The 23,759-nt window shown below is 40.8% G+C and overlaps 1 protein-coding gene across 9 annotated transcripts in view; it reads left to right on the top strand.

Annotated features, from left to right (window-relative positions):
* The first annotated feature begins 442 nt into the window (after nucleotides 1–442).
* Nucleotides 443–23,759, top strand: part of AFDN (afadin, adherens junction formation factor) — a 101,298-nt gene continuing 77,981 nt past the window's right edge. For 5 of the 9 annotated variants that reach the window (XM_021693256.1, XM_021693257.1, XM_021693255.1 and 2 more), the window contains exons 1-6: nucleotides 443–634; nucleotides 3,864–3,979; nucleotides 5,867–6,030; nucleotides 8,762–8,922; nucleotides 15,237–15,394; nucleotides 23,006–23,117. In XM_021693256.1, the coding sequence (XP_021548931.1) occupies nucleotides 460–634; nucleotides 3,864–3,979; nucleotides 5,867–6,030; nucleotides 8,762–8,922; nucleotides 15,237–15,394; nucleotides 23,006–23,117 (886 nt within the window). In that variant the 5' untranslated portion in view covers nucleotides 443–459. The remainder of the gene's footprint in view (nucleotides 635–3,863; nucleotides 3,980–5,866; nucleotides 6,031–8,761; nucleotides 8,923–15,236; nucleotides 15,395–23,005; nucleotides 23,118–23,759) is intronic. The other 4 variants (XM_021693258.1, XM_044917434.1, XM_044917433.1 and 1 more) reach the window with 2 other exon arrangements.

Here is a 23,759-nt window from a genome sequence, read left to right as displayed (position 1 = left end):
TTTAACTCTGGATTTGCCATATAACTACTTGAGCAAGCAATTTAAACTTTATGTTTTAATGACCAAATCTTGAAAATAGAGTTTAGTAATAAATCTACTTAACTGGGCCATTATAAAGACGTAGTAAAATACTGCATGTCAAGGTATGCTTGGTACTTGCTGAAGACTCATTAATATTAGCTGTTACTAACATCAGCTACCTCTACAGCTGTTGTCTTAGATGTGAGATGAGTAAGCAGAAGTTGTAAATAACTTGTCCCAAGTCACATAATTAAATTTGAGGACTAAAATGCCATGTCTCTCAGTTTCTGAGATGTTTATGGTAATGAAACATTTTATAAAAGTGGTGAATAGCATTTTTCATTTATTATTGTTACAAAAAGTGAATCTTTTTAGAATGTTGTTTTTCCAAAAATGTATCTTTTTGTTTTCTTTTAGGATTTGGAGTTCCATGGAGTGATGAGATTTTATTTTCAAGATAAAGCTGCTGGGAATTTTGCAACCAAATGCATTCGGGTCTCTAGTACTGCCACCACTCAAGATGTGATCGAGACGCTGGCGGAGAAATTCCGGCCTGACATGCGGATGCTGTCTTCCCCCAAGTACTCCCTCTATGAAGTGCACGTCAGCGGAGGTCCGTGCGCACACACACGGGGAGCTGGCGGGGTGTCCCCGTCTTGGATAGAGAGCTCCCAAAACACTTTTTGGTCCCCAGGGCAGCTCAGTCACAGCCCTGCTTTCCCGCAGGTCCTTCTCTTTCTGGAGGGGCTGGGGGGGAGCATTTGACAGGCGGGCAAAATGTTTGTGTGTCTGCGAAACGTTCTTATGAGATCTTGGCACACACATCTGTGGGAAGTTAGAATGAATGTGTTAATTTAATACATGTTTATTTCTTCAGAGATAAGTAGCATGACATTTCCTCATAAAATTAGCCAAGAGTTCCAGGCGTCGTACACACACTGATGATGCAATATGCTACTTGCTTTTGGAGCAATAGTTCATGTGACTCTTATGTGTAGAGTATAATATTACAATTAATTTTAACCCAGTTAAATATTGTATGAGTGTGAGTTATCAGTCTTACAAAAATGAGTATTTTGTAATGTGAGATAGTATATTTTCATTATTATTTGGGAATAATTAGGGCATCTTGAGGAAATTGTCTTATGTAGTTAGTGATTTCTCCTTGTTTTTAATGTTTAAAATTTCTTAAAATATCCTATGTATCTATATCAAGTAGCAATTTTAAGTTGGACTGATTAGAAATGTAGGAATTTCTAAGAATTTTTTATGAGTGCTTTGGAAGTATTGAGTCACCTATAAAAAATACAAATCTCAATTAATGCAGCAAATAAAGGATTACATACAGCCCAAACCAAAATTTAATACCTGTTAAATTCCATCCCCAAGTCCTTGAACATAAGTTATCTGTCTTAACTTCAAAATGACAGCTCTCTGTGTATATTTGAAATTGGCTGAAAAGTTTTGTATTGTGTGGAATTTGGGTATGACCACACACTTTTTTCCCCAGTAGAATATCAGATAGGTCGTATTCATTTATTACTCTCTTAACGTTATGAGGGTATCCCACTACACAGATGATACCCAAACTGGATTTGACAACAGAGGATACTTCACTTTGGATGGTTTTTCTGAGGTTGAGTTTTTCCTTTACTCAGAATCATTAGAACCAGGTTATCGAGAAGAAAATACTCTCACTTCCAGACCTTTTTGTAAAGTTTTCACTTTTTGGTCATTTGAAAACCACCAATTGAAGTCTTTGGAATAATATGTAAGATTGGAATTTGAGATCTTCAAATGGAATGATTTTGATTTTTTTAAAAGAAACTTTTTCTTTTACATTTCCTTTAATTAAAAAGTAAACTATCTTACCTGTAAGGGGGTGAGAACAAAATGAAGGTGTGCGGAGAAGAAGGGGAAAGTCTCACCCACACCCTGAGGAGAGCGGCCAGGACATCTGGCTCTGTCCCGCACATGTCCGTGCTCACCACGATGGGTCGTGCCTGTGCCTCAGACACGGGGAGAGCCCTTGTCTGCGTGTTCTCAGTTTTCAGGTCATGGAGCCCTTAGGGTGTCAGTGATTTTTCAGTGGCACCTCTGGGCCAAAGGAAATACCTAACATTTCATTTTATTCAGTAGTTCGATTCAGACAAGTTAGTAAGTATTTATGCTCTAACAACTTGGTAGATGTTTGAAAAAATCGTGCACATAAAATGAAAGGAAAACTAAAATTTTCATCCCTGATGGGGGTTTATGTGCCCTCATTTCCCATCCCTGCTGGTTTGGGCAGTGCTGCTGGTTTTGTCCAGCACCACGGAAATCCCACCTTGACATTGACACTGACGCTAGCAGAAGGGACGACGCGGTCCGGTGTGGACTGGGGGCTGCCTGCGGCTAGCAGTTCACGCAGCATCTGCCCGACGCAACTGATTTCCCTGAAGATTTAAAATACTCCTCCTCAGCGAGTGTTCAGGGCACCTCCCCTCATGCTTGTGAACTGTAGGTCCGGTGCGCTGAATCCCAGGCCCCAACCCGCACTCTACCACCAGGGAGACTCCACTCTATCCTTCCTGTGTTTTAGGATTCCTTATGTGAAATCAACTGGGAAAATAGAAAGGATTCTGCTGTTAAAAAACAATATGAGAACCTCTAAGGCAGAAAGATATCTTAAAGTTATAAAGTTGTGGTAGGACCCTGACTGTATTTACATTTAATAGTTAGGCTCACATGCTTTAGAATACCTCACCCTTGCTTTTATTTGACTTTTACAATTTCGACTCCGTTGTTCTTAAAATTAGTTCTCTAAAAATATACTATGAAGGATTTTGATCTAGGACAAACTTTGCAATAAGAAGAACTTGGTAATTTTGGTTTGTAGCAGGAATTTCAAACTTCATCCAGTCCCTAATTTATTGCTCTCATTTTCATTTCTCATATTTTCGGTTCATAAAATAATAAATTGGAATTTGTTATTACTGTATTATAATTAACATTGCTGTTTATATACAGTATTTAGTAAAAGCCTGTATAAGTCTATTTATCCTTTAAATTTGCCCCGTTAATTCCTGCTCCCTTTACCACAGTAGTTCTCCAGCTGGCCCCTACCTCCTGTATTTGCTGTGCTCATTGTAGACATCCTATAGACAGTTACACGGATGATCTTGGCCGACTGTAGGCTTCTAATAGGTGGCCGAGGTGTGCCAGGCCCTCAGGGAGCCTGTTGCATCACATTCCTGATCAGCATGCCCTGAGGCATGTTAGATGTGTAGCAAGCAAGGAAGGAATACTCTAAACCTAACGCTGTCCTAACGAAGAGATGGGATGGTGGTTTCATGGTGGGACGTGCTGTGAGGGCTGGACCTGGTGAGTTTGGGAGATGAGAGATAGAAAGAAGAGTACAGCCGTTTTCGTGTGAGAAGGAAAGCTCATAGGTCAACCGAACTCCTGTGTTACGTTAATGTTGTTTCCTTATTCTCCAGTTGCATATATGAGATAATTTGATTTACAGAATTAGGCTGATAGCAAAGCCCTATATATATATATATATTTTTTCTAGTTTGTGTATCTCTCTTATTTTCCCAGTTGGATTCTAAATGTTGTAAGGGCATTATCCCTGGTCAGTGTTTGGCACTGGGTACATGGTAGTATATATTATAGTGGCAACAAAATGGTAAATAATTAAAACTAACACATAACATTTTGAATTACATTTCAGCCTGTTAGTAAGTACTTGTGGTAATAAGGTATTTATATCTACAAAATTAAACGTATTTGAGAATGTTGTATTAGCTAGTGCCATTAAATAACCATGACTTAACTTTTTTTCATTTCATGATTTGAAGAAGAAAGAAGATTGGATATAGATGAGAAACCCCTAGTTGTTCAGTTGAATTGGAATAAAGATGATCGAGAAGGCAGATTTGTTCTTAAGAATGAGAACGATGCCGTTCCTCCTAAGGTAGGATCCCTCCGCATCTCGTGCTGATGGTGTCCCGGGCCCAGGTCTGACCAAGACGAACATGAGACTGTGATATTAGTTAGTGTATTAGAACTCCACTGAACTTTCCCGTTTGCTGCTTTTCCTAAATGACTTTTTTACCCACCTCCCAGAAAAAAATTGAAAGGAGTTCTACTTATCTCTGTTTCATCCTCTGTTTCACTAACTAATCCCTAATATTGCTCTTTACTTTTGCAAAGAAGCATTATGGAAGCTTGTGTTATTAGAAGATTTAATGATCAAGTAATCAGCTCCAAATTAGAAATTCAAACCGAATTAGAAGTTGAAAATATGTTTTAATAAGAATCCCAACCTATTTTATGTGACTTTTCAGATACAACTTAATAAGGCACATTTAAAACCTTTTCTGTACTCTGTGTAAGATTAGAAGTTAGCCAACTGTCTGGGCTGATGTAATGCATTAGTGCAGTGATACCAGACCTTCTCCGGTGGTGGGGTGTCTGGAATTCCTATGCCGCTGTGCTCATGTGGAACACTGTGAAATACAGATAAGATTTGAAACTAACTATGATTTCTGTGCTAAATCAAGTGGCATCTTACAGTAGAATTCATTCTGACAAGTGATAGCAAATGCAGAGGTCAAGAATATTTTGAGAAACATCTTCTATTTATTTTCCTCAACAGATTGGGAAGAGAGTTCCGTTGTCACTTCTGGAAACAGAAAATTTTTACTTTGTTTTGTGTGATGTTAGTGTTCCATGTTGAAGAGTTTTAGATCCACAAAATGTGTTCTTGGCCTTGGCTTTAGTGGCTTGGCGTTTGTAGCAAATGCAAATACATATAAAGTAATAGTGAACATCTCTCTTTTTTTTGGTCCATGTGGTATTTCATTTCTGCACCATGATTTCAGCTGTGGGCCAGAGATCCTCATTCATGTGGATCAGAGGTCTTATTCGGGTTAGGACAATGCTGACATGGCTAGCAATGAAAATGGAAATGCTAACTTAGATAAAACAGAAGGTACTTTATTTCCCAATACAGTAACCGTTCCTCCGTGTTTTTCTTGATTCTTTACCGGTCAGCCTATAAATTATACCAAAAAAATAATGTCTGTGTCATCTGCTAGCAGGCCATGTTGTAAATTAAGAATAAGCAAGCAGATAAACAAGATCTGGAAAAGAAATTAGAAGTTCTTGCACAAATAGTACTTATAATTTTGCTTCAAAAAAGCCAGTTTCTTACAGTATGCTTAACATTTCTTTTGAACTTAGAGAAAATATCTATAAAGTAGATGATGATTTAAGCAGTTATTTCCTTTTTTTTTTTAGATTTTATTTCTTAGTGAGAGAGCAGGGGGAGGGGCAAAGGGAGAGGGAGAAGGACGAACAGATTCTGTACCAAGCACAGAGCCCAATGCGGGGCTTAGTCCCACAACCCTGAGATGATGACCCGAGCTGAAATCAGGAGTCCCACGCTCAACCGACTAAGCCACCCAGGCACCCCAGTTATTTCCATATTTTGATTAGACTTCTTTTTTAAAAGTAACTATGTAAATTATTTGGATTTTTATTTTTTGAAAATCAGATTTCATGATTCCCACCCTAGTTTTCTTAGTGGGTTTGGTTTTCTGTTTGCTTGCTTTTCTGTTTGAATTGAGGTAAAATATACACACGGTGAAAGGCACAGATCTTGGATGTATAATTCATTAATTAAGTTTTGCTAAGTACACACCTGTAACCATCAGCCCAGTCAAGGTAAAGGACATTTCCATCCCCCGGTTGTAGCTGGGTGTTGGCGTTAACACGTGAAATGAAGTTAGCTAAGCCATAGAGAGCTTTCTGTGGTTCTATGTAACAACTGCCATAGTGATGATGCTACTTTTATCAGAAGGCTCAGAGCAATGGACCTGAAAAACAGGAGAAAGAAGGTGTTATCCAGAACTTCAAGAGAACTCTCTCAAAGAAAGAAAAGAAGGAGAAAAAGAAGAGAGAAAAAGAGGCAGTGAGGCAGGCGTCTGATAAGGACGATAGGCCTTTCCAAGGGGATGACATGTAAGTAATTCTGGAAATACCTCCTATTTCCTTTTGCTCTAATAAGCTGAATGTTTCTAATGCAGCAGACCTTGTTAAATTACCAGATAAACTGTGAAGAGAACGAACATCTGTTACGAAGTTAATTTCTGTACCCTCTGGCTCTTGTGTGTGGGGAAGGTGGAGGGTCTCACCTGAGCAAGGTTTACGGCCCACCATACCTGTCTCGTGGGTTTGCTAATCCCAAAGAAGCAACCTGGTGAACAGTATTGTTTTTTCTGAGTAGACCATTGATGTCCGTGTTCTCTTCATCTTTGGCCTTTTGTTTCTGGCTTTTTTGGTCCTTAAGGCAGCAGTGCTTTCCTGCAGACCCTAACTGTGCTGAACACTTATCAGAGGTGGCCCAGAAGAGCGAGAGGGGCAGCTAAGGTTCGAATGCACCATCTAGTTGACTCCAGCCCCGCCGGCTCCCATTCCTTACTTCGTCACACCAGCCCCATCTGAGTTGTACTTAGCTCTCGGAAGGCATTTGAACTTCTGACTGAGTCCGGCCGTTCGTTAGGCCAGCGTGCGTTGTGCCCTCCCTCCTAGGCGCCGCCTCGCCTTGCTGGGGACGGCAGCAGAGTGTCCGCACTGTCCTTCCAGTGCTAAAGTAGCGGGCATGCGTGTTGGGAAGCCAGAGCGTATGGATTGTCAGAAAGACAGACTAACCTGTCATCGCAGGAGCCCAAAGAGAGCCGTAGGGTTTTTGTTACTGGTTTTTTAAGATTTTATTTATTTATTGGTCAGAGACAGAGAGAGCACAAGCGGGGTGAGCGGCAGGCAGAGGCAGAGGGAGAAACAGACTCCTTGCTGAGCAGGGAGCCCGACCGCAGGACTCATTCCCAGGACTCTGGGAGCATGACCTGAGCCGAAGGCAGATGCTTAATGACTGAGCCACCCAGGCGCCCCTATAGTTTGTTTTTGATACACAAATATATACTATTCATATGTTTATGTAGAGTTTTTAAACAAATACAATCATAGGCTTTTAAAACTAGAGCTTTCCACATAATATTTTTCCACTAGAACGTATTCCATAAATGCATATATATTCACAATTATGTATTTTCACAAAAGTATGAATTTAAACGATTATGTAGTAATCTCTCATACAGTTTTTTCAAATTTTATCTCACTGGCCCCTTTTTGTGTGCTTATAGGTAGTTCACAGGTTTTTTGGTCTTGCAAGTAATACTTCTGTGACCATCCTCGCTCTCCCAACTCTGGGAGTGCTCTAGAAGACAGCTCAGGGGCAGCCTGAGGCCGCATACATCGCCAGGCTGTCCCTGGAAGTGTCTTCCGGAGCCCACGAGCCTGCTCACGTCCTCCCACCCTGAGAACTGTCATACACTCCCTTCTCCACAGTGTATAATACCTCCAATAACTCGAATTTATTTTATCAATTTATTTTATCTACCTATCAAGGTAGATGTCTTTTTACACATTCACTAACCATTTATATCCTGTTGTAGTGACTTCTTCAAGTCTTTGTTATTTGATACAGTGTTCTGTATCTTTTGAGGACAGTTAACCATTCCTTAGTTAATGATGTTTACTTTAGAGTGGAATCAAGCCCATTTTGGATTGCATCAAAGTGGGTTTAGGTATTAATCTGTCAGGCACTGATGTCTATGTAATGAGTGTAAACTCTTGAGTAAAGTGTTCCATAGTAAGGCTCTCTTTAGCATAAATAGAACTTGTATAAATATATTGCTTATACATGAAAAATATCAAAGAAAAGGAGCATTTGAAACTTAGGCTATAGTTTGTCCTAATTATCAGTTTAGTTTATCGGGTGATATATTGTCTGTGTTTAGAAAATTAGTTAACTTAAAATGAGTTAAGTTGTTCAATTTGGTTGATTCAAAGCTTGATTTTATGTTGTTAGAAAGAAGGAGCAGGGGGCAGGGGGAGGGGCAGAGAGACAGACTCCCTGCTGAGTGCTGAGCCCAACACAGGGCTCAATCTCTCAGACCCTGAGATCATGACCTGAGCCGAAACCAAGAGTCAGATGCTCAACCCACTGAACCACCCAGGGGCCCCAGTGCTTGATTGGTTTTTAATTAAATTATTTTTATGATTAAAAATGACATCTTTAAAGTGTATTTATCAAAATTTAGCCATCAGTCTTTCTTTAATAATGCAGTCTCCAGCTCCTCATTCTCTATAGTCAACTCCTTGTCAGAAGAACTGCTGGAGCATTTCCTTTTGAAAGTTTTAGCTTCAAGAAAGTGAATGTTGGTAAATCATTTAGTTGTTAAAAAATCGTGCTATTTAAGCTCAACATTTACTGTAATTGTAGGGGAGATTTTTACTAAATAAAAGTATATTCAATCCTTTATTTCTTACGGTCGGAATGTTTTCTCACTCATTTGGTCTATTTTGGGAAACAACTGGTGGAAATTCCTGACATGTATAATTTATACATTTTTTCTTTTAGCCTGATTAGTGAACCCACAGTAATTAAGTCACATAAACTCACCATGAGATTTTAATGATAAATTTCCCTTTAGTGTGTTGCTTGTATTGAGAGGAACTTCGTTTTGTATCTGCAGAACTCGTCAGCGCGTGGTCACTTGTCCCGGCACAACTGTGCACGGGACAGAGCAAGTCCAGGGACATCTGCCACGGGGATGTGTGTCTGATTACAGTGCAGTTCTTTCTAATATAACATTTAGAAAATACTCTCGGTGCCTTTCTTTTCTTATAGTGAGAATTCCCGACTGGCTGCTGAGGTTTACAAAGACATGCCTGAAACCAGCTTTACCCGAACGATTTCGAATCCGGAGGTGGTCATGAAGCGTCGCCGGCAGCAGAAACTAGAAAGGAGGATGCAGGAGTTCCGGAGCTCGGACGGGCGGCCTGACTCAGGTACCCGCCGCAGGCGTCCCCCACCGCTGACACAGACCCGGGCCTTGCCGCAGTAAAGGCACCATGCGCCCTGGGGGTCTGCTCCAGGACCAGCTTTGCCTTAGGCACAGGAGTTCTGGTCACTTAGAGATAGGTTTAGTTACATATTTTTCCCCAGTGTAGCTCTTCCTTTTTTTGTTCTTATTTCTGAATTCTGGAAAATATATATGAAAGAAGACAGAAAGATACAATTCCCTGGGTACTTATTGCCCAGCTTCCATAACTAATAACTCGTGTCTCATCTCTGCTCCTACATGGATTGCTCCTGTTCCCAAACTGGACTATTTTGAAGCAAATCCCAAATTTCTCAGTATTTCATTTTATATTTCAATATATTTTCCTAGAGGTAAGGATTCTTGGAAAAATAAAAATAAAAATAAAAAAATAAAAAAAGAAACCACAGTCCCACTGTCACGTACAAAAGAATTGAAGCCAATTCCCTAATACCATCAGCTGTCCTGTCACTGTTCACATGTTCCTGACTGCTGCAGATTATTGTCCAGTCGCGTCGAGGGCCGGGTAGAACCTGCATGCGGCACCTGCTTGGCGTGTCTGTCATTCCGGGTCCTGATCCTGTCTCTTAGCTCACCTCCAGTGTGCTTCACTGGACGTTTGTTTGGAAAACCTAGTAGGTTGTTTGTCTTGTAGATTTTGCTGACAGCATCCGGTAGTTTACCATTTTTTCCTCCTGCTTTCTCTGTTTCCTCCATTAGGTGAAGAGGCAGGTTTAGGTTTTTGGGGGAGAAGGGAGTGTGGGCAGAAATACTTACCTTATGAGCATCCACAGGTGAGCAGTGTTCATGAAATGTTTTCATGATCTCATGGAGTTAAAACTTCTCAGTATTTTTCCATCTGTTGCAGTTACTGTCCTTCTGACTCTTGAACTGTCTTTGAGACAGCGAGGATCTCTTCCACCTGGTGCCTCAGGCTTTCGCATGGCCCCAGTGGCCTTGGAGCATCTTCCTGTGTGACAGGACATCTAGGCTCACCTAGTGCATTTCTTGCCCCAGGCTAGGAAGCTGCTGTTTCTTCAAGGAGTCCTTGTTCTTTTTAGTGGGATAAGTATTTGATTGCTAAGAGTGCTCCTCCTTACTGGCTAGTGTTTGCTTTTAATCCTATTTAGTGGACAGAGCTAGAAATACTTTTAATCCCTTTTTTTTTTTTTTACTACTTGGATTTCAGAAAATCTGAGTATCTTTTCTCTTACTCTTTCCACCTAACACCAATAACATAATTATTTGCTTTTCCCTATGATAAATAGTAATATGAAAAAAATAATGCTATTATTAACAACAATATGATACTAAAAAAATTTTAAGCTTTTTGGGAGACTTGTCTGTGAGTATATATAAGGATGTACTGTCAAATTACTGTGTTTTGAAATCACAGAATTGATTACTGTCTATGTAGTTATATGCTCATATTGATTTATACTTAGGTTTGTTTTATTTTGCTTTTGATTTTAGAGGTTTGCTTCTTAAAAATTTAATGTACTGTAATAGTTCCCAAGTCAAATCTACAAAACAAGGTATATGTAGAGAAGTTCAGCTTTTGTCCCTGTCAGCCCCTTTAATTAAATGGCAGCGTGCTGGGTACACTTTTCCCCCACCTTGTCTTCTCCACTTACCGGCATACACTAGAGATTACTCTGTGTTTCTGAGGGAATACAGATTATAAAGAGAGTTAAAACAAATGACTTTACTGTTTTAACTATAAATTGAACTTGTGTACTTTTAGCTATTTAGCTATTTGACATAAAACTTTTACTTGTAATTAACCTATAATTATATTCAGCAAAGAAAATATTTGTTAGAAACTTTAAGTTTTGCTTGTTAAAAAATGATAGCATAAATCATTTTGAGTTTCAAAAAGAAGCCTTGTATGAGAGGACTGTATCACTGATCCAGCCTTTTCTACGAATGTCTGGACTCACAGGACCCACCGCTCTGCAGTCCTTCCTAGCCTTATGCTCGTGGCCTAAGAACTGCTCGTGTCGTGTTGCGTCCTCTACACCTGTTAGCTTGCTTACTCGGTTTAGGGTTTTGAATGTTGGGACTGCCAGCGTTTCTCTAACTGTGGACCCCTCCTCTTGAGTCCAAGCCTGAGTCAAAGGGTTTTAACCCCTACCCAGATCACGTTTGTAACTATAATCCAATATGCCTATGTGGCAGCAGGTCAGATCCGGCAAGGGGGGCTGTGTTGACACTCGTATTACATTCATGCGAACAGCGTTCTTCGCTCTCCTTAGTAAGTCTCTCTCCTCTCCATTCATGAAGTTGTCTGTGGACCATGGTTCTGTTAGGATATGCTCACTTGACAGAAACTGCCGGTGAGTCCATGTCTTCGGAACTGACACATATAGGGCACTCAGTGTAGCATTACCCACGGCCGCTAGCCCTGATGGAAGCTGGCTCCATCATGTGTTTACTTTGATCCTCAGCGCCCTTCTGAGTCTTAGTTACATGTTCGTGGGAGGTGTAGTGTTAGTGATTCGAAACAGCTAGGAGAGTGGGCTACTTATTAGTTCCATAATTAATGTAACAGGTTACCTCTGAGATCCAGGTGATGGTCTGTTTCTATATATCCTGTCTTGTTTGATGAAAGATTCGAAATAACTTAGAAATATATGCACCAAGGGAAAAAAAAATGAAGAAGAGGGAAAGAAAATACAAAGATGAAGAAGAAGAAAGGTAATAAAATCTTTGAAAGAACAAGAGGAATGCTCAGAGATGCCTAACAATAATGCTGACCCATCGCTTGACAGACCTGGAGGGATTCTCATAGGAAGGAGTTTGACATGATCAAAATGATCCTTTCCTCAGTGATTCCTTGAGGAATATTCATGTGTGCTCAGGGATGTGTGAGTCATGATAAACATAGCTAGCTGAGAGGATCCATTTATTTTTGTAAGTAACTTAATAAAATATTTTTAGAGGAAATATGCTTTTAATGTGGATTAGGATGTAACATTTATATGTATTGTTACAGGAAACTGCATGTCACTTCAGGCTGTGCCCACAGTGAACCATATTTATTGGGAAAATTTGGGAAAATTGGATGGAAAAATTGGATATGATCTGTTAATGAGCTGCTGAAGAGTTTTAAGGTGGGGATTCAGAAGGGTTTTAATTAGCCTAAGCTTCAGGTCTGGAGTGGTTACTTGGGAGCAGAATAGAGGATGGATCTGAGGGAACTGTGGTTGGAAATGAGTGCGTGCTGCCCACATGAGGGATGGGTTTCTGAGCACAGCTGCTGGGAGCGGCTGGTCAGACAGAAGCCGTGTACTGAAGCCTGGTGCAGACTGTAACACCTGTTTCCAGCCAGATGCATGTTGACGGACTGCAGTGAGAGAATATTTGGGAGTGGAAGACAGGTTTCGTGGAGCTGCTGGTGTGATCCGGGGGGTGTTCTGAGCTGGTAGTTGAGTGGCTCGAGACCAGGTTCTGCTCAGCAGTGTCAGATGGAGAGAGAGATTTGGGAGTAATCTGTGGTTGCCAGACAGCAACACTGGGCATGGGTGAGATTCTTTTTGGTAGAAAGTATACAGGTAATAGAAGAATTTAAGGGAAGGCCACTGTTAAGAGGAGTAGGCAAGGACAAGAGGGAAAAAAAAAACCTCCAAAGAATTAGGAGGAAAACTAGCAGAACATCCAAGAAGTAGAGGTTAAAGAGATAGTTGGGAGCAGAAGGAACCTTTTTCTGTATAGACTCCCAGGAAACCCTAAAAAACTAAATATTATTAGCAAAATAGCTGTTTGTGGTTAATATTAAGGACGTCAAATATATTAAGTTTAGCTATTTTGTTTGTCTTTAATAAATGACTTAGAAAATATATTTTCATAACCTGTATAGTTACTAGCTTGGCTTTTTCATTGGTAGAAAATACGGGGGACGTGGTCACATGTGGGTAAGGTTTCTGAGACTGACAGCTCGGTCTATTATTTTCCTGTCTGGTTAGCCTGAGGATTGGCTCCCTAAATTCTCATGAGCTGACTCACTACACAGCCGATCAGACCCCTAGCTTGTAAGAAGCTTGGACCCTGGACTTTGTAAAACCTTCTTAACACTCGGGCATATACACTTTGTGATCCTCAAAATGCGGTTGGCCCCGAAATGCCCTGTGTATGTCAGTTAATGGGTTTGTGGCGCAATGTTTTGCCATAGCTGTGGCCATGGATTTCTTACTGAGACATCGTTGGCAGCAGTGTGAGGCTTTTCTAGGAACCGTTTTGGGAGAGGCAGAGCACGGTGACAGGAATCCCGTAGTTGGGGTCCTGGAGAACTGCAGGCCTCAGTGTGCCCCTCTTCAGAGCGGGGTAGCGGTCCTGCTCATCTTCAGAGCGGAAGCGTAGATTCATACAAATCAATTTCAGTCCGTGGTAGGGATTTTAAATTGTTAGCTGCTCTTCTCTTCTCCTCTAGCAAATTGGGTGGTATGTATCTCTACGAGGAGGATACTGTGGTGTTAGGCTCATCAACTGAAAACCTTTTGAATTGGACTCCACACTCATTATACTAAAACCAAGTCAAGTTTTAGATATTCTAAAGCATTCAGATGGTTGCTAAAAGTCATTCCATCCAGTAACTAAGTTGATTTGCCAGTGAATATGAATCTACAGCTACCTCATCATGTGTCCTTTAGAAGAAGTGCTGCTTAAAATCATGTTACCAAAAAAACAATAAATAAAATTATGTGATCTGTAGGAACCATACTGACTTTTTACATGATTTTCTGGTAAAACCTGACCTTAAATTTTTTCAGACCAAATAGTCTTTCATCCTCTATGATCTGTAACTTCGGGATTGTAAAGTACTTGTCTTGGCTTTTAGCAGATGCAGAGTTTTTTAGAAAAATTAAATTTCTGACCATTTGCATTTTTTTGTAGCCATCTCGTCAGCTTTCAAAACAGGTGGTCTGGTTTGCTCTTTGGTTGTCTAAAGCACACAGAGATGTTACCTCGATCTACAAAATTGTTTTCTGCTCATTTTCTTATACATGTTTTTCTTATAAATTAATTCAAATATGCATCTGGAAGTAGAGTGTAATTAAATCAGAAGGGAATGCATTTGGTAGAGTGGGATATGTGCTTCAAAACTGGCCTCCCGGGGTGCCTGGGTGGCTCAGTTGGCTGGGCGACTGCCTTCGGCTCAGGTCATGAGCCTGGAGTCCCGGGATCGAGTCCCGCATCGGGCTCCCTGCTCAGCAGGGAGTCTGCTTCTCCCTCTGACCCTCACCCCCCTCATGCTCTCTCTCTCATTCTCTCTCTCAAATAAATAAATAAAATCTTTAAAAAAAAAAACAAAAAAAACTGGCCTCCCTGCTGGGGCTGTCGTCCCCAACTGCAGCTGTTCTTTACCTACAAGCCGGGGCCTCTTCAAGAGCATGAGGGTTATTGTGCGTGCTCCCTACACACACAGGCATGGGTTCGCTTTTTTTTTGTGTGTGCGCACGCACAGAGCCAAAGCCTCCCAGTGGCTCCCACTTTACCTAGAGTCAAATCCAGACTCTCACGATCGTGGTCTGGCTTCGGCCAGTCTCACTGCGTTTCCCTCTTTTCACCTGGGGTTCATCTCTGGCCGGCTGTAGGCCTTAGCACCTGCTTGTCGCTCTGCCCAGGAAGCTCTTGAGGTGGCCACGAGGCTGCTGCGTGTCCCTCAGGGCTCGTGGCAGGTGTTCATCTTCACGGAAGGCTTTACAGTCCCAGGAGCTTCCTAAGCTCCTGGTCATTTTCTTTCTTACAACCCTGCTTCTGTTTTCCACAACATGACCACTATCTGATTTGTTTGTTTTCTCGTTAGTCTTTTCCCCCTGCGCCCCACAGCTACTCTGTAAGCTCTTTACAGGCAGGGACACTGACCTGTTCATCGCTGTGTCCTCAGCATTGGAACATGTCCGTGTGAGTTTGTATGTGGTTAAACATGTTGACAGGCAGCGCTGTCAAAACACTGCGGAGTTTCTTCCTTTTCTCATCCTTTACCCATAGTGAAAATCAGCTCATCATTATAAAAACTACTTGGGCTTGAAGAGAGGACAGGAAATGTCTTTGTCATATAGGATTATTCTCTATAGCAAAGTGTTGGTAGATCAACAAGTGCCTGTAGGTGAATGTTGTCTAACAGGACATGAATGTAGAAGTATTACACAGATTCCATCTTTGTACTCCTTGCAACTGGAACTTAGGTGTCCTTTTTTAAAGTGATCATAGTTGTTAGCTATCTTTGTTACTGGAATAAAATAGAGTAGTGCTCAAAGGTGTCAAAATGTTTTTTTTCAGGTGGAACATTGAGAATTTATGCAGATAGTTTAAAACCAAATATTCCCTACAAGACAATCCTGCTGTCTACCACAGATCCTGCAGACTTTGCTGTGGCTGAAGCTTTAGAGAAATATGGTCTGGAAAAAGAAAATCCTAAAGATTACTGCATTGCCCGGGTAAGTAACTATCAAATCAGAACTTACCAGTATTACACATGCTACAACTTCACATTTAAGCAGAAAGATATTCTTTAAATCAAGTTAAATGTAGGGTAATTTTCTTCCCATGGTACCATTTAAAATGTAATAAATGGAAACCTTGTCTTAAATATGTATAGAAAATGAACATTGGCCTTTCCATTACAAAAGTAATAAATAAATATAAAGTAAAAAAGTATAAAAAGGTGACTTGAAGAAAATAAAAATCACCCATAATTCTAATACCAAAGGGTAACCCCTATTAACATTTATATATATGACAACATATATATATAACATTATATATATATCTCTTTAGTTTCTGTTTTGCATATATAGATAACTTAATATTTTTCAAGTGTTTTTCTAATGGTTTTACTTAGATACATCATGAAGATTCGGCTTCCAAATAAAAACTCCAGTTTGCTGTTCTAACTAGCACTTGGTGTGTACATTTAGTCATCATCCCCGTCATTTCTTGCAGATAAAAGACCGTGTATCTTTCACCCAGTTCTCACAAGGACAGTGAGCTCTTCTTCCTCAGAACTGAGCGGTCGCATTAAGTAAAATCAAGCAGGTTTTCTCTTCTGAGACAGACTACCTGGACAATTCTTAACCCTGAAGTGTGTGCTGGCTTCTTCATTACCAGGATTTCCCTGTCAAATCGCATTGGCGCTGGGGTTTGACAAGAGATGTCTTCCTTTCCTCATCTTAGCAATTGATAACTAAATCATAAAACAGTGTGGTTCCTCATGTCAGCCCCCCCCCCCCCCCCCCCCGCCCCAGGATTACGGAGGAATGGTTGCAGTGCGGTAAACTGCGTGTACTTACCTCTGTGGCCTCGCTAGGGCTGCTGCACCAGCCCAAGGGACACCTCGTCACCTGCAGAAGTCTCTGCAGGTGTGCCTCTGTGTGATGCGTCCCTTCCTCCTCTCCCTTGCCCAGGCAGCCACTGGTTTGCTTTCTGTCACTATAAAGTACTTAGATTTTGTAGAATTTTTATGTAAGGAGCCTTATATAGCGTGTACTCTTGTTGCTTGCTTTCTTGTACTCAGCGTAACAATTTCAAGTGTGCTTGCATGTATCCATGCTTGTCCTTTTTGTTGCTGAGTGGTATTTCATTATATGGATATTTCCAAATTTATTCATCTCCTTACCTATTGATGGACATTTGGGTTGTTACCAGTTTTTGGCTGTTAGAATAAAGCTACTGTGAGCATATGTGTGCAGGTCTTCTCACAGACAGACGTTTTTCCTCGAGTAAAGTGTTTGTGCAACTGAAGAAACTTTGAAACTGTATTCCAAAGTGATTATATCATGTTCCATCTGCATCAGAAGTTTGTGAGAGCACCATATTTGATGTGCTCAGTTATTTTAAATAACAGCCGTTTTGATAGGTTATAGTGGTATCTCGTTGTGGAAAACATTTTTAGGGGCGCCTGGGTGGCTCAGTCGTTAAGCATCCGCCTTCGGCTCAGGTCGTGATCCCTGGATCCTGGGATCCAGCCCCGCATCGGGCTCCCTGCTCAGTGGGAGGCCTGCTTCTCCCTCTTCCCCTGCCCCTGCTCCCTGCTCATGCTCGCTCTCTCTCAAATAAATAAAATCTTTAAAAAAATTTTTTTTAAATTTCCCTGTTGAGAGAGATATACCAAGTCCTTTGTATGATACATATGTTGTGTATATTTTTTCCTTGTCTGTGACTTGGTTTGCCTTTTCATTTTTTAAATGATGCCCTTTAGAGAACAAATTTTGTTTTATTTTTGGGGAAGTCAACTTTTTTGTTTTTAGCATTCCTTTGTGTTCTATAAAAGAATGTGTCTCTTCTGAGGTTCCACATACTTTCCTCCTCTGTCTTAATATTATTTTTTAAAGATTTTATTTATTTGAGAGAGAGAGAGCAGGAGCAGAGGGAGAGGGAGAAGCAGGCTGCCTGTTGAGCAGCTCCCTCCCAGGACCCCGGGTGGTGATCTGAGCAGAAGTTGGATGCTTAAATGAGACACCCAGGTGCCCCTCCTCCTTTGTCTTATAGAAGTTTTATAGTTTTAGTTCTTACACTTAGGTCTGTATATTCCGTTTCAAGTTAACATTTGTGTACGGTGTGAGATTAGGGTAGATGTTCATTTTTTTCCATGCAGATACCCAGTTGATCCAGCACCATTTGTTAAAAAGGCTTTCTTTTCTCCCATTGAGTGCTTTGACATCTTTGTTGAAAATCAGTTGACCATATATATATATGTGGTTCGATTTCAGGAATCTGTTCTGTTAATCTTTATGTCTTGTATCTTTTTGTGAGCATTAAGCTGTATTGATTACTTTAGGTTTTATAGTAAGTCTTGAAGTTTTACTGGGTAAAGTAAATCCCAATTTTGTTGTTTATGTTTTTGATTTTAAAAATTGTTTCTGTTATTCTAGGTCATTTGTGTTTCTGAAAAAATTTCAGAATCAGCTTATCAGTTTGTACACAGAAGGTGCTGGAATTGTGACTGGGTTGGCATGGGTTCTGCAGATGAGTCAGAGAGACGTCCACCCTCGAAGTGTCCAGTTTGCCAGGCTGCGAACACAGGGCGCCTCTTTGTTGATGCGGTCTTTGAGCCCCAGCAGTATTTTGTAGCGTTCAGTGTAGAGGTCTTAGACCTCTTTTGTTAGCTATAGATGGAATTAAATAAAAGGGCTTGTTGCGTTTTATGAATTTTTTCTTTTTGCTGAAAAGCTAAGAAGTTTTATTCCATTAGAAAAACTATTTGGTAGATCTACAATTTTATGAATATAGCTCAGGTTTTAGCTGAAAAGAAAACAGATTTTTTTTCCCCATTAAAATGACAATAAAGAAATAAAATCTGTATAAATGCACAAGAACAAAGAGAATGAAAGAAGAGATGGCAAAAGAGCAGAGTTGTGAATGAAATTCTGGAGGAGTAAATGACTGGTATCCCACTTGTTGGGCCCAAGGAAACCTGCAGAGAAAACCTAGCAGGAAGAAACTGGCAGAGCGCCCACATCACAATCCCCAGCAGACTCAGGAACGAGGGGCTGTAGCACATGCTTCAACAACATTGAAGTTGGGCTAAAATCAAATTGGGTTGAAAGTTTTTCTAAGAAGTGGCAGGCCCCACCAGATTCTCTTCCCCATCCCCGCTGCTGTGTCATCTCTCCATCTGAAGGCTGTGATGGAGGTGACAGGGGAGGAGGCCTTGCATTTAAGGGTAACAGGAGTAGCAGGGGATGGCAAGGGTCTTTACTGAAGATGGGAGGGTGAAGTAGAAGCGCTTCCCAGGACACTGACAGCCAGAAGATTTGAGGATTTCTCCCAGAAGGCACCCTCCCGCCAAGGGACGGAGATCTATATGGAAACTGACCTGTGGAAGCTCAATCCGGTAACCTTACTCAGAGGGCTCCCGACAATAATCCTTGCCCCTCACCTTGAACTTTCTTTTGCCTCACTGTCGAATGTGAACTGATGGCCAAGCATCAACAGACATTTGAAACACCTTTAAAATGAAAGACAGACCAACACAAATAGGTAAAAGAACCTGGTCTTACTTCATGGATGCGACAAGGCAGAAAGCAGGTGGAAGTGTTCAAAAAGAGAGATTCAGGGAGAAGGAAGACGGTGTATCTGTGGAATAAGACCCCAGTGCTGTCACGAGGGACACTTGGAGAAAGGGACCTTGGAAATTTAAAATAGAAGTCAGTAAGGGATAGGAAAAAATGCCAGTAGAAGGGGTGGAAGATAAAGTTCAAGATATCTGCCCAAGTGTAGAACAGAAAGAAAAGAGAAAATATCGGAAAGGTCATCTTGTAGAATACCTAGCACTTAGCTAAATGAGGGCCAGAGAGAGAAAGCAAGAGGACATGGAGAGAGAGAGAAGTTATCAAGGAAATGTACTAGAATGTCTCCCAGAACTGAAGGGTTTGAGTTTCTAGCTCAAAAAGGGCCCACTGAGTAATGGTACAGTTACTTCAAAAAAGAGCCAAACCAAGGTGTATTATTTTGAAAATGTAGAAAACTAGAGAAAAGAGAATAATGATTCCAAAGAAAAAGATTCCAGTTGCATATAAAGGATCCGGCGGAGGGGGGTGGGCAAGATTGGTGCCAGTCATTTCAGCATAACCATGGAGTCTGGAATACATGACATGACACAGCGCTTTCTGATTCAGAGTGAAATGATTTCCAATCCAAACTGTTGAGTGGTAGATGGGTGGAACAAAGACATTTCAAAACTCCCAAGGCAAAATTTACCACCCATTCAGCCTTTCTCAAAAAGGTACTGGAGGACATCCTCCAGCAAAATGATGGAGTGGGCCAAGGAATAGAAAGGTACAGACTCCCTGAATAGGATCTAGCACAGGAGGTCATCCCGAGGGTGATGAAGAAGGATAGAGAGTCTGGAAGATGTCTGTCTGTGCGGTCATCCTACATAGCACCCACTGCATGGTGGAGAGCGTGTATGAGACTGAAAACTGTTTATAAATGAGGTGATAAATGTTAGTTATACTGTCTAAAACAAATGGCCAGTAAATTCCTGAGTGTGTTTCTGTGGGGATGTTTTTTCAGTTCTGTGTTACAGCAATAAATAAGACGCAAACTAAACACCCATTACTAAAGGAATGTGTATGCCATTGGATACCTGTTGCTATGAAACATTATGAATTAAATCTGCACCAGTTGACTTGGGGATACATACATTTCATAAAATACCCCAGTTTTGGAAAAACAGTTACCATAAAGTAAAATGGAACAACACAAGTCCTTGTCTATGCATACATGACCGTAGAGAAAGATAGATGCCTAGGAAAAATACACAGCAGTTTACCAGTTACCTACGTGAAGGGAAGAGGGAAGAAAAGAAGACTCTGAAATACACGTGTGATTCAGATGTGAGCCCTCTTAACGCGAGATAGACGCATAAAGATCATTACTGAACGCATGATTGTAAAAACAGTCATCTCACAATGGGTTTGTTTTTTCCTTCCTTATGCTTTTCTATATTGCAGTTTTTTATAGTGAGCCTGTATTATTTAGAACCCCCACCCTCAAAAAAAAAATACCCCAAAGCTCATTTCTTTGTGGGGTGAGGAAAGATAGGTGATCACGAGTGTTTGTTTTTTGATATGCTCTTTCATTTCCTTTGGTCTCACTAAGAGCGTAAGAAATGGTATTGAATTAGAAGGGAAAGTGATGCTTCTGAAATAAAAGATATATTTTATACTGGATTTCTGGCGAATAGGGTTCATAGATAAAGAAACAGTATCCTGAACTGAAATTCTACCCTACTTTGAGGGGGTGAAATTCGTGGGGTGAGGTTGGGAGAATAGGTAATCAAGTTAATCATGCATTGCCTCTGAAGGGGAAATACTTCAGATACAGGACTTTCTGGTGCATTTTCCTCCTGGCGGTTAAGTACGAAGTAGAGGAGAACCCTCTTGTAATGCTGGTGAGATCGTTGCTTTTCTGTTCAGGAGGAAAACATAGTGAGCATTACTGTATATCTGGGAAGTACACTTATGCCTCTGGAGTAATTGGGCCCGTGGAGAAGGATGGATTTGGATGCATGTTCCTTATGGTTTTTGTTAGTCATGGCTGTAAAAAGTGTTCTGGTCAGAATAAAATCAGTAAATCAGTGGTGTGCATAGGGTCGGCTTGGCTGAGCGGAAACCTGACCCTCTTCCAGCTGCGCCCCTGCTAGTCTTTGAGCACCCAGGGCAGGAACTTGGTTACCAGCGCCTAGCCTTGAGTGCGAGACTTGGGATTGCTCAGCTGTTTGCCAAGGGAATGTTTTTGTGTAAGTGCGTGTGAATCTATTAAATAATACTCATCAGTTCCATACAGAGTTGCATTTGATACATTGTGTGGTAATGAACTTGATCGTTTTTTTCCCTTTCATTAATTTCTGCCATACTTTTACTGATGAAATTCAGACGTGAAAGGACACCTAATCGGGGTCATGAAGTTACGAAAGCCTACTTTGGGCTGTAGTGACAGGCCTTTTTAAAGTCATTTGATGTTTTCTTTTGAGGGTCTCCTTCTTTGGGTTTTTTCTCTTCTATTATGTCCTTGCAAATTCTACTTCACAAGCTTAGGGAGTACAAATCAGGAGTTGACTATTGTTTTAATCTTGAATTAGATAATCTTCGTTCTCTTGGTTTGCCATCTTATCAATTATGTAAGAGGTAGCGCTTCCATATTCATTCAGTGGTTATTTTAGCTATTTGTTCAGTAAATACTTAAGTTCCTCTTACTCGTTCATTAGTCTGTTGGGGTACAAAAGCAAGGACTGTCTCTGAAAGAACTTTACTAAAGGGGGACAGAGAAGCCGGGAGCGAGACACACAAAACAAGGAGGACTGGAGTGAGCGTGGTGGTCAGGGAAGGCTTGCTGGAGGAGCTGTTGTTGAGCTAGACATGGACGCTGGGAAACGAGCCTTTTAGGCTCAAGAGATCATCGACAAGTGGAACTCATGGCTTAGTCTGAGAGCTCTGAGTAGTGCCTGGGATCTGCCTGGGATCTACCAGGGTACGTGACAAAGACTGGGGCAGGAGAGGGACGAAGGTCAGGTTTTGAACTGTGTGTGTTCTAAGGTACTAAATTCAATACAAAACAGTACAAGAAAAGATTAATTACTTTAGCAGGACAGTGTATTGTAATTTTCTTTTTCAGGTAATTTGAAGCAGTGTAGAAAGAAATTACAGGGTTCTATACAAGAGTCTCATCCATTTGGTATATGAATATGATGATATATTTGGTTGGTAAGGTTTATTGAGATAACATTGTAGTACCGTAGGTTGAAAATAATGTTCAGATGCCAGTGGCTTGGCTTCTTCTCCTATCTTCTATAATCATGTTTTGGTTTGCTTTAATACTAAAGTAGAATGAAGGAAGGGCAGAAGTCCAGCAGGTGCATGAGATTATTGGGCTACTGTCACCTAGATTCTCCCTCTGTATTACTGGGGGCTTTCCCAGATGATTAAGAAAATTGTTTGGCTACCAGAAAAACATAAAAGTTAATACAGCATTATGAGTTTTAAGAGTGTCTTTGAATGTAGTGTTTTAAAACAGATGCTTAAAAACATCTGTTGAATGAATAGCCCTGTGGTATAGCTAAATGATCTTATTAAAATTTAATCATAAAGACCGATTATCTACAAGAAAAAGAATGCTATGCTTTTTCGTTGTTAGGTGACAGTTATCCTGAGAGACCTCACATTAGATGAAACTATAAAAACAATTATTTGATGATGCAAGGAAAGTGGGTTAGGGACCAGAGACTGAGCAGTAGTGGAGTGATCTTCCCTTAAAAATTACAGAAATTACTCACAGTTTGACCATTACATACCATCCTTCCCTATAAGAGTTTGTTAAAAAACAAACAAACAAAAATTACTCCACTAATTCTTTTTGGGGGCCAGAGAGGCAGGTAGATAAAAACAGTGAAGCTTTTTATTGGAAGCTGTTGTCCTTCACTTTCGTTGATTAGTTGGAGAGTTGTCTGTAGTGTTTGATCAGTTTAATTTTACTGTGACTTTATTTACAATAAATTCTGGTTTTTTTACTTTTTAGGTATAGCACAGTTAATTATTTTTCCCTTTCAGGTTATGCTTCCTCCTGGAGCCCAGCATTCTGATGAAAAAGGTGCTAAAGAAATTATCCTTGATGATGATGAGTGTCCTTTACAAATCTTCAGGGAATGGCCAAGTGACAAAGGTAAAGGGTAATTTTATTTGTTAAAGAATTACTTATATGATACATTAAATTTCTGCCGGCTATGTTAGTTGTTTAACTGTGAGGATGCTGGGGAGCGTGTGTGGCAGGATTTGTTGGTTGTGTGTGTTTGTGTGTGTGTGTGGCTGTTTGCTGAATAGTTTTTTAGCTCCTTCCTAGACTTGACAGATGTTGTCCTGAGGGCCACACACCGCTTGTGTGAGTTTGGGGTGTCGACCTGGAACAGGCTGTCCTGCCGTAGGAGGAGAACCTTGTCTGGAAGGAACAGGGCGGGGGTTCTGCACTGTGTCGGCCAGTGCAAGAACGCTGTTCTCTGTCAGTGGCAGGGTCCTCTCCACCCTGAGCGCTTGTGACGGGGACGGTGACCTGCAGCCTTAGAGATTCTCCAGGAATTTAGTCATTTCAAATGAGAAGTCCAGACTTTTCACCATTCAGTTTCCCCCGATTATTTCAGAGCAGTGAAGGTTGAAAGCTGTGTTTTGATGAAATCTAGTTTTCTCGCTTTCAGTTTCACACTGTGAGCTGTGTGTCCTTGAGTCGAGGCCTTTGCGTAATGAAGACATACAAATTGATTGCCCATTCATCGTATCAGTAATGTAGACTGGTAGTTTAAAGTGTACACTT

The sequence above is a fragment of the Neomonachus schauinslandi genome, chromosome 8, assembly GCF_002201575.2.
Source record: "Neomonachus schauinslandi chromosome 8, ASM220157v2, whole genome shotgun sequence".
In the NCBI taxonomy this organism is placed as follows: Eukaryota; Metazoa; Chordata; class Mammalia; order Carnivora; family Phocidae; genus Neomonachus; species Neomonachus schauinslandi.
The sequence above is the reverse complement of the archived record's forward strand: the minus strand, read 5'-3'. Positions and strand labels throughout refer to the sequence as shown.